This window comes from Nasonia vitripennis, chromosome 5 (genome assembly GCF_009193385.2).
Source record: "Nasonia vitripennis strain AsymCx chromosome 5, Nvit_psr_1.1, whole genome shotgun sequence".
Taxonomy (NCBI): Eukaryota; Metazoa; Arthropoda; class Insecta; order Hymenoptera; family Pteromalidae; genus Nasonia; species Nasonia vitripennis.
In genome coordinates, this window is record NC_045761.1 from 13743095 (window position 1) to 13754428 (window position 11334).

Consider the following 11334-nt stretch of genomic DNA (forward strand, 5'->3'; position numbering starts at 1 on the left):
CAAACTTATTGTTATACAGAATGCAAATTCAACGACGCGAAAGTTAAAAGAATTTTGCAGAAAAAGGATGCTATTAAAATCTACTTCAAATTTAGCACGTACGTAACCTGAAAAAAAATGAGTAAGCCCATGGTCATTGGTCATGATGATTATTCCACATCAGAACATATCCAACTGTCAACAACACCAATCATGAGTGAGGAGCCACATATAGTACTTATTTTATTCCACTCTCAACATATGTTTTCAATTCACATACGCGAAAGTGGTTTCATCTTGTCATATTATTATATTATTTATGTTAAAATAAGAGACATGAACTCGATCATTTCAGATAACACACTATAGGTATATTATATATGGTGTATTCCAAATTTGTCTCCCGAGACTAGCGAGACATTTCGGAACGTTCCGATATCAAAAATAGAAAACTAGCGTTAGAACGTTTTCTAATGAAAATTTGAAGCAGTTGCCACTAAAAATTATCGTTACAAAGATGCCACAGCCTGTCGGAACGTTCCGAAATGTCTTGCAAGTCTCGAGATAAAACGGAATTTTATAGTAACAATTTTTAAAGTCCACAGAATTTTTTAAATTTCTCATTAAGACATTAAGTTAAATTCTTTTTCTAGATTTCAAAATATCTGAAAATATGGCAAATTTATTCTTTTAATCCTCGATTTCTCGTCTGTTTTTGTTGTCTTCGCAGTGAAAGTGCGTAAACTAACCAAGTCTAAGGCGGTACATGCCAGGACAGATCGGGCCAGTCGACGCTTGGGAGTATATGCATCAGGAAGAGAGGGAGAAATGTGGTGTCTCCTCTCCATTTTTTCCGGGCGTAATCGAGGGCTACTATAGGGATAAGAGCAAATGCGACGTATTTATTTTTTATTAATATTTATTTATAGTGATAAAACCAACACTTCAACCTTTTCGGAAAATTCAGAACTGGAAAATTTGCATGTTGAGAATAAACTATTGAAACAACTGAATGAAGAATTAATGGACAAAAATGCACTAATAAAAGAACTATGGGAAAAGAGAAAAAATGTGGATGAGACAGCTCCTGTAAGAAACAATCAAAAAACATATGCTGATATAATGGCAAATAGACAACCTATCAAGAGTCAAAGAGTACCAAGAATAATTGTCAAGAGTCTTAAGAGTGAAAACAAAGATCCAAAAGAGTTTTCGAAAAAAGTATGCAATCTGTTAATAGAGAAAAAAGACATACAAACAAAACAAGTAAAATCAATAAATGATAGTGAGATAGAAATAAAAAGTATGAATGAAAAAAGTGCCAAGGCTACAATAGAGTTACTCAGTAGAAAACTATCTAATAACTACAAAACAACGATTGAAAAAATAGAGTCACCTAAATTCAAAATAGTTGGAGTGGATAACTACAATAAAATGAATCTTGAAGATCTGGAAAAGGACTTGAATAATAGACATTTTAATGAATATGATGAAAAGTGTAAAGTATTATATTTATAAATAAAAATAATTCTACAAAAACATCTAGTATAATAATTGAAGTGCCAAGAATAATATATAAACACATCAAAGATACTCAGAATAGAATTTTTATTGGTCATCAAAGCTGTAAAGTGTGGGACTTCATAAACATCAAGCCATGCTACAATTGTGGAAGATTTGGGCATGATCCGCAAAAATGTAGAAATGAACCCTGTTGTCTAAAATGCGCAGGAGAGCATTTAACTATGCAATGTGATAATTCAAGTAATTCTACATGTATCAATTGTTTCTTCAGCAATTCTAAATATAAGACAAAGTTTGAGGTTAATCATATGGCCAATATATGACACAGAGAAATGTGCAATATTAAAAAGTAAGATAAACAGATACATAGATATGACTGATTATCCTATGAGACCTACTCTACCTAAATACTTAGTTAAGGTAGAAATCCACAAAGAAACCACTACAGTAATGAAATCACCAATACTACCTTTGAGGACAAAAACGCAATGAGATAAATAATGGAGCAACACATCGACCTCATTGAAAAGCTACAAAAGGAAGTATTACAGGAAGAAATATCATATCCTGATCTGAAAACTCTTAATAAGAATTTATACAAAAATGACAGTTATATCTTGCATCTAAATATCAGAAGTCTAAATGTCAATTTTAATTAATTGGAAATTTTTATTAAGAGTTTGAAGATTAAACCTAGCATAATAGTATGTACAGAAACGTAGATGTTTAATTGCCAAATTTTTGCACTAACAGGTTATAAATTGTATTACAATAATGGTAAAATAAATCAAAATGATGGGGTAGTAGTTTATATACAGGATGGTATATCAGAAACAACAGAAGTGATAGAAATAGGTAAACTCAAAATATTAAACACACGAATAACGTTAAGTAACATTAGCAATGTTCAATTATCATCTTTATACAGATACCATGATCTCTCTATTCTAGAATTCATAGCAAACTTAAAAACATACGTCAATATAAAAAAAAATCTTAAAAATTACTTAATCATTGGTGACTTTAACATAGATATTATGTAAGAAGATAATTATAGCCAAGAACTATTAAATAACATGTTAGAAAATGGTTTTGCCCCATGATTTAGACACACGACAAGACCTAAGAACGGTAGTGGAAACGGAACATGCATTGACAATATCTATACAAAAACTAAATCATTACCCAATCTTCTTAAAGCTGAATAAACCACCTAAACCAAAAAAAGAGATTGTTCACCATTATTATAATTACACTACAGCGGATAACTAAACTACAGAGGATAGCTAGCAGTAAAAATTGGCATATCATAGAAACAATGCATGATCCCAACTCCGCTACAGCCTACTTAATAAACGAGATACAGGATTGCTTAGAAAAATCTAAAAGTCTGATTAATATGAAAATAAGTAAAAAAACTCCAAGAATGGAGTGGATCACTAAAGCTATCATAGTCTCGTGCGAGAAAAAGAACAATTATACAAAAAAATGCGTAAAGAACCAAATAATAATAATATTAAAGTAGAGTATAAGAACTATGAACTATACCAATAGGCTAGATAAGCTGATTTATGAAGCAAAGCTTAGGCATGATAGAAATTTCTTTACAAATAACAGTAACAATACTAAACAACTTTGGAAACACATTAAGAATAAGTTAGGAACAAACTCGCAAAAGGATACAACAATTAATAAAATAGCGATAGATAAAAACTGTACAATTGAAGAACCAATACAAATTGCCAACTACATGAATTCCTTTTTTTGTAAAATAGGAAAAGACCTAAGCCACAAAATTATTAACCCACAGGGTAAAAAATTAGAATAACCTCCCATAAACAATAATACAATCTTTATCATACCAACTAATAACTCAGAAATACTGCGCAAATTATTCAGAATATGAAAATGAAAAATGGTGGAATTGATAATATTCCCTCAAAAGCTCTGAAAGTGCTATCACCTTTAATTGTTAATGCATTAACACACATATTTAATCTTTGTATAGATAAATCAATATGGCCGGATGCCTTGAAATCAGCGGAGGTAGTTCCCATTTTCAAATCTGGTAGCAAAATGGAGATAACTAACTGTAGACCAATATCGTTAATATCTAATTTAGCAAAAATATTAGAAAAAATAATATATAACAGATTCCAATCCTTTTTTGACAAGTTTAATCTACTAGCCAAAAATCAATATGGTTTTAGAAAAAATATAGGGACCAAAGTTGCTCTAAGTTATATCACGAACATAATTTACAGTAAAATAGACAAAAGCAAACCAATAGCAATTACCTTTCTAGATCTGGCTAAAGTTTTTGATACGGTCAATCATGCTATTTTACTAGACAAATTGTATAACTACGGTATAAGAGGTAAAGCGCACAAAATAATAACTAGTTACTTATATAATAGAAAACAAAAAGTTAAAATAGGAACAGCGGACAGCCGTTATGAGACAGTAATTACGGGAGTGCCACAGGGGACAATTCTTGGTGCACTTTTATTATATGTCAATTATGACCTGCTTGTAGATAGGACTGAAAGTACAATCTCATATGCTGATGATACAGCTATTTATACAACTGATGATACTTGGACCAAAGTCGAAAATAAAATGAATATGTACCTAGAGGATATGTCTACTTGGTTGTTGCTTAATAAATTATCTCTTAATATAAGTAAAACTGTATATATGACATTCGGCAATTACTGTGATAGTGTTCCAAGAAAGAATGATATAAAAATATTTATACAGGGTAATGAACTGAACAGAGTTGAACAGTATAAGTATCTGAGTATTAATTTTGATTTCAATTTAAAATGGGATAAGCATATTGAATATATAATAAAGAAAACTAAATATTTAATATATATTATATAAATTGTCAAAGTACATGCAAACCGATATTCTTAAAATTATATACTATGCATTTTCCACAGTATAATAACCTATGGAAACATTGCATGAGGTGGTGCGTACAAAAACAACCTAGAATTACTACAAAGATCTCAGAATAGAATATTAAAAATTATAAACAAAAATAAATTTGATCAAAATAATCCATTAAAACTTAAACAAATTTTCGCTTATGAATGAGTTATCTATCACTATAATGAACTTAAGAATCAGCATATGACATCAAATAGTATAACTAGAAACAAACTTATTAAACCGCCAAAATGCTCTAAAGCTGTTAGTGATAAGAATAATCACATTAGAGCGATACAAGTATTTAATTGTCTACCTAAATCTAATCCAAATCTAAAACATCTAGATATCTCGAAAAATTATAATAAGAAAAAGGTAAAGAAATGGATCAGTACTCATATATTGTAAACTAACAAAAAAAAGAGTGCAATCTTAGTAAGATTTTCATTTTGTTAGTTTTTTAGTTTGTAAGTTAGTTTTGTAAGATCTTTTTATTAAGTATATACCAGACCTATGTACAGGTAGCTGTGTCTACCACTATAGGCTGTCAGTTAACCCAGATATACCAAGTATATCTTGGAGTTAACTATAACATGTATTTATTACTCTGGATGAATGAAATACATATAATTAAATAGATAAATTTTGTTTAGTATTAGTTTTAGCGAACGTTTTCCGTCACTTGGTTCTCATATGCGCGAATCGACAAGGCGATTCGTGGCTACAGGCCAATACGGTTATAGGAGTGGTTTTATAATAATTCCTAGACTGTCACGACCTCAGCAGGAAGTTTACTCCACGGATTTTGAATGTCACTTTTACAGTGCGGAGAGGCTAAAGGGCCGATCTGTGACTGCCAGGCTAGAGAGTCGAGTGGTGGGAGGCGTTCGCGCGGATGTATGACTGCGCTTGTATAGCTATATAGATATAGAGGAGCGCGCGCACTGCTTCGAGTCCCTTCGGTACTTCTCGGGAAAGCGCTTTTGGCGTCTATAATGAGTAGAGCGTCAGTTCTCGACGACGACTTGTGAGCACGGACATAGTATACACTGAAAAAAAAAACTCAACCATTTTAACTGAAATCGCACCAGTAATCCGTCATTGTACGAAGACTCGCCAAAATTACCGTAGAGTTCAGTAGTTTTAAAGAATCAGTTCGGTCGTTTTTGCTGGTGTCCCGCGTAAGCGACCAATTTTACGAGGCGCGACTCGACAAAACTACCAGTGGCACACCGTTGTTCTTACTGAACAGTCGTTACGGTGGCAGAACGGTTAAAACTACCGGACTTTACAGCAGCAATAACTGTGTTTTTTTCAGTGTAGAGGGACGGTGCGTTTACGCTGAAAAGTGAGTCCGAAAATGAAGGGAAGCTCTCTCCACTTTTCCGCCGTTCTTGCGTTCGGTTGGCATACATCGAAAGATGGCTCGTGTCGGTGTTCTCGACACAAGAAAGCGCTGCTTGTGTACACGTGCCTAGCAGACACTGCTTTGCGTTCGGAGCTCCTATTATAAAATTAAAAATAAGTTAAATTTTTCATAAACTCATATTAAAACTGATTAGTGTCATTTCTGGTTGATTTTATTTGCCTCTGGCTTTAAATAGGCATACTTGCTACTATGATTATCGAATAAAGCAATATTCATTATATTATGTGTGTGGCGATATTATTATATGTGTGTGTATATACACACACATATAATGATAATATATCGCCTAAACAAAATTTAATGTATGCGTTTCAATGTATAATCAGTGGATAACAAAATGCCAAAATATAAAAATATACTTAAGTTGCTTTAAAGCTCTATTTGATTTCTTCCAAACGTAACTGCACTGCATTGATAAATATACTTATTAAAATTTGCGTAATGCAGATAGTTGCAACTTTTCCGATGAAAAAAATCTAAACAAAAATAGAAAAATATCTCATTATTCAAGTAGGCATTACTTAAAAAACCTAAAAAAATAAAACTAATTTTTGATACATTCTTTGATTATGATTCTTAAAGAAATCTGTCAAATAGCATTAAAGCAGCGCGTTCACTTCTGTTATGATGCTTGAATTCTGCCGAGCTCTCGTAGGCTGTACACCTACGTATCGGGAATTCGCTCGAGCTCATGTACGCAGAAGGTTCTTTCAATGCGTACAATCCGAACGCACAGAAGCAGAGAAGAGGGGAGAGTTTCCCCTCATTTTTGGCTTGTTCTCTTCGCCTGTAAACGGAGCTAGCGCACCGTCCTTCTATACTAAGTCTGTGGTTAGAATATTTCAGTAAAGCCATAATATCTGATCAATAATGGTTCCATAGTTTATTTTTGAACCTTGATATAATCTTGTCCCACACGGAGAAAAAAATGTTGAATCTACCGAAGCGACTTCAGTAGGATCTACTTGAGTAAAAAATGTGCCGGAATAGACTCGCACAGCACAAAATTTCCGAGCGAGAAAAGTGGGGGAAGCGCAGCAGTGGCGGTAGGCGGGGCTAGACGAGTTTAGGCCCTTCTGCGCATTTGATAAGTGTCTACCGCACAGGATTTTCTTTACCTAAGTCGTCAAGTAGATTCTACTGAAGTTTTGAGTAGCCTCAACGTTTTTTTCTCCGTGCAAACATATAATTCTTCGCAGAGCGTCGGGACCTCAGTTTTGAGAGAGCCATGCGAGGCTGCAGATGAGCCACTGCAGAAAATCCAATACAAGATTGAAGAACTGCTGAACATCTACAGAACTGTTCAACTAGCTCGTGCTCATTCACGAAAATCCCTAGCCTGTCCTTTTGAATCGCCTTTTTGTTTCAAAAAAATTGACAATCCTCGCTTCACTGTAGCAGAACTCTCACTAGTCAGTAAAATTACGCAACTAATTTGTTCATAACACAACATTTTAAAAACTGTTCAACGTTTATCTTTTAAGTTATAATAATATTTTAAAAACGTTTTGAAAACCTGAAAATTTGGGGGAAAAATTGGTAGGAACATTGAAAACGTTTTTGTAACGTTTATGTAACGTTTTTACAACGTTCAAAAATAAAAATTAATTAAACAATTTAAATAAAATGTTTAAATAATATTGAAATGTGAAATGTTTACCATCCAAATGGTAATTCCAATTTTGGCAACCATTCCCCATTAAACTTTTTATTTCAACATTTGTTCATGATTATTTGTATAATTTTTAGTTAATCACTATATAGTAACCTTTTATAAACGTCATATGCACGTTTTAAAAACCATTATGAAACGTCATACAAACAATTCATAAAAACAATTATTTAAAATGCTTTTAAATTATTATACAACATTTTAAAACGGTGTAATAACGTTATATATAAGTGTTGTACGAACGTTTAAAATTTTTCCACCAGAATTTATTTTTAGAAATTTTTTAAACGTTTAAAAAATGTTGTAGGTATTGTGTTATGAGCGCAACTATTGAAAACATAATTCGTAATTATCCGCCATTTTACAAAGCTCAAAGTTAATAAGTCAATATCCCAGCTCAGGGTAAAGTTTGAATTACGTGATTCTTGGATACTTTTCTGATCTACTCTGTTGTTGTTATGCGACATGCTGTGGCGTAAACCCCGATTTGTTGCATGCTCGTACGAAAATGCACTCGCTCAATCTCGGTTTACGCAAGTTGTTTCATAAAATATCCGGCTGAAATTTTTTATATCTCTTATATTGTAATCTTATATTTTTTGAGAGGATTAATTTTTACAACGTTCTTATTATCCTCAGGACATCAGCAATACAGTATGGTGCCTCTATTCTTAGCAGAAAGGCACAGGTCATAGTTCATCGTTCTTCCAAAAAATCTTATACAGGAAGATGCATGTAAGGTACTGCGTATACTGTAGCAGCGGTCGTGGCTCTTATTTGCCGCGGTTCATTAAATCAGATCCGTACGATGACAAAGACGTTAGAACATATGACAGCATGCTGCACAGTACACTCACCAAGATCATCGACGAGCGCCGTCTCACCAGCGGCCAAATAAAGGAGCTTCTTCGTACCTCCGAGGATGCCGATCAGGAATCCATGGTCAAGCTAATACTGGAGCAGGAGCCCGCCCTCAGCGAGATATTTCCAAATGGAAATAAGGTCTCGCTCATCAAGATCGCTGTCGCATTATGCTACCAAAAATCAGCTGAAATGCTCCTCCGCTCAGGTGCCGCCGATGTCAATTCAGTAGGTGAAATTTTGGTCTTAAGTGAGTCCATTCTCCACACCCTTCTTAAGATGTATCCTTCCTCGTGGAACGAGCGATTGTTCGAACTGGCAATGGAGCAGGGTGCCGACTTGGAAGCTCGTGACTATATGGAAAATACCGTTCTGGATGCCGCGGTAGCAGCAGGCCGAGTCAGGGAGGTTAAAATGTTACTCTCAAAAGGAGTCGAAGTCAATACCACTAACGATTACGGCGAGACACCGCTGATCACGGCGGTCTTGTGGAAAGTCGAGAATAATTATGACGAAGAATTACTAATGTTGCTGCTGGAACACGGAGCAGATGCTACCGCCAGGGAAATCAGAGGATGGAACGCCTTACACCACGTTGCGGCCTGGAAGCCTACCGTTGCTGATCAGCCTAACTGGGCCAGAGTCTTGATCGAGAATGGCGCCTCGGTCAACGACAGAAGCTATTTGAGGTCGACCGGAGTATATCATCATCAGCCGATACACTTTGCTGCGCGCTCTGGAAATCTTGAAACGGTAGGCAAAAGAATTACAGCTTTTATAAACCACGAAATCGAATTCAACGATCAATTCGATCGGATTTCCATGAAAAGTTTGTTTGTTTTCCAGATAAAGCTTTTTTTGGACCACGGGGCAAACGTGAATTCACGAGCAGACACGATGGACTGTTTTCCACTGTACTACGCTTCTGAGTATAATTGGCCGACTGTGGTATTAACTCTACTCGAACGCGGCGCGGACGTTGACCAGAGCACGAGCGAAGGTCTCACCGCGTTGCACATCGCCTGCAGCAAACAGGCAAATAAGACAATCGAACTGCTGCTGTTCTCCGGCGGGGCGGATATCCTCGCTGAGGACCTCCAGGGTAGAACACCTTTCTCTCTGATGAACGTATCATCGGGTGATTCCAATTCAAGCGTCCAGTTGATGCTCAGGATGCTGGCACTGAAGAGGACTCGCATGCAGCCGTCGATCGAATTGAAGGACGAACGACGCATCAAGGACCACTCGGAGCTGTGGGAATATTATCGAGACTGCATCGAAGAGGTCAACAGGATGAAATCTACAAGATTTATAGGGACTTGCTCACTTTTAGACCTCATAACTAAATGCCAGTGCCAGATAGCGACGCCCATGCGGAACCGCGAATTCGAGAGCAGATTTAGTCAGCACATCAACGTTTTTCCCAAGTACGCCGAATACCTGCTCGAAGCTATTGATGCCGCGCGTGCTTACTACAGCGATTTGCTGCAAAGCGAGGACTTGATCGACGAGGTTAGTTATAATATTTGGCCTCATATGACTGTGAGGAAAGTGGCTCGTTACGTGACTGGCTGCGGACAATGTGCACTCAGAGAAGTGGTGCGCGCGTCTCGGGGCAGCAGTAGTGCGTAATTCCGAGGATAACTCGAATTGCCTCTACGCGACCAATAAGAATTCTGAATTTCGCAGATGCAGGAGAGGTACAGTACTCTGAGCAAGTCATTCTTTTTTTCCTATCCGCGCATCGTACATCTACACACCGACACGGAACAGAAAAAAGTGCATGCCCGAGCGTTCCTGCTCATCTCAAGTAGAAAGGGAAAAAGACCGCCGACACACTGGATACGATCAGTATATCTAGTTTTTTCGTCTCTTCTCCGAGAAAAGGCCCGTCGACACCTCCTCGCAGTTTGGAGGATGTCTCTGCGCGAGAATAAATGTATTTATCATCGCTAATTAGCTACAATAAAAAATAAAAACCGCTGCCAATTCTTTGGCACGTAGTTTCCTTCAACATTATGTATCTGCTGTAATATCTGAATTGTTTTTACTTTATACATATATATATACACTCACACACACAATTCTATAAAGTATTTGTACTTTTTCGTTTGATAGATAAAATTATTTTGAATCAATTATATGCACATAATTAATTTTAATTCTCTCTCTGCCTCTCTCTCTCTCTCTCTCTCTCTCTCTCTCTCTCTCTCTCTTTTTCTCGCATAGCTACAATTGTTTAACTAAGCTCCGAGAGATATCACCCTCCCTTTTTTACCTGACATCTTATTTACCAACCTATATTATATTTGTAACCGGGTGTCAGTTCTAGTAGTTGATATATCGACGCTCCTAACGAAGACTCGCACGCGTTTCGGGACAACCACGAACGCCAGCACCGAAAGTTATTCTGTGACGAAAACAAGAATGAAATGAGGGCTTAATGCGGCATTTGCAATGTGAAAATAGGGTAGACCCTTTGAGTCTCGTAGCGACCCTCGTAAATGTGGCCCATGTGTTTAGGATTACGGGCGAGCGTACTAGAATTCGGCGCGTCTTGGTTCACGCTCTAGTCTTTGTCGCATAAACGACAGAGCGTGCTTCTCTTCGTCTGAAACCCGGTTTTGGAGTTAGTTTTTGCCGCATGGAAGACAGAGAGTTTTCGTTTTCGTTGCGAGCTCGCAACACATACTACTATTCGATGCAAAGGTTTCTTAGCGAGCTAGTCATCGCGGCAATCTTGGTTTTCGTGCGATCATTCGTTACAAGTCGTGAAATGAGCTAGAGTTCGCAGTTAGCTGAGTGGTGCCAGTCTTCGTTAGGAGCGTCGACATATATATATATATATATATATATATATATATATATATATATATATATATATGCCATTAATTTTTCTAGCGACCAAGATGCGTGCTTGTCTAGGTTGCGTTAA

At 36.3% G+C, this 11334-nt stretch overlaps 2 protein-coding genes across 9 annotated transcripts; both read left to right on the forward strand.

Annotated features, from left to right (window-relative positions):
• The first annotated feature begins 15 nt into the window (after window positions 1-15).
• Window positions 16-3383, forward strand: LOC116417662. Its single transcript, XM_031931904.2, has 2 exons — window positions 16-196; window positions 710-3383. Exon 2 carries the CDS (start codon window positions 871-873, stop codon window positions 1495-1497), a length of 627 nt encoding a protein of 208 aa, XP_031787764.1. The 5' UTR covers window positions 16-196; window positions 710-870; the 3' UTR covers window positions 1498-3383.
• Window positions 3384-5409: 2026 nt separating this feature from the next.
• LOC103316084 (putative ankyrin repeat protein RF_0381) lies at window positions 5410-10540 on the forward strand. Of its 8 annotated transcripts, none has more exons than XM_031931844.1 (4): window positions 5411-5540; window positions 7066-7278; window positions 8178-9152; window positions 9246-10540. In XM_031931844.1, the coding sequence occupies exons 3-4, from the start codon at window positions 8268-8270 to the stop codon at window positions 10029-10031; spliced, it is 1671 nt and encodes a 556-aa protein (XP_031787704.1). In that variant the 5' UTR covers window positions 5411-5540; window positions 7066-7278; window positions 8178-8267; the 3' UTR covers window positions 10032-10540. The 8 variants fall into 8 exon arrangements, with proteins under 8 accessions (XP_031787706.1, XP_031787704.1, XP_031787708.1 ...); XM_031931843.1 differs by lacking the exon at window positions 5411-5540 and adding an exon at window positions 5660-5785; XM_031931846.1 differs by lacking the exon at window positions 7066-7278 and having other exon boundaries at window positions 5410-5540.
• The last annotated feature ends 794 nt before the right edge of the window (window positions 10541-11334 follow it).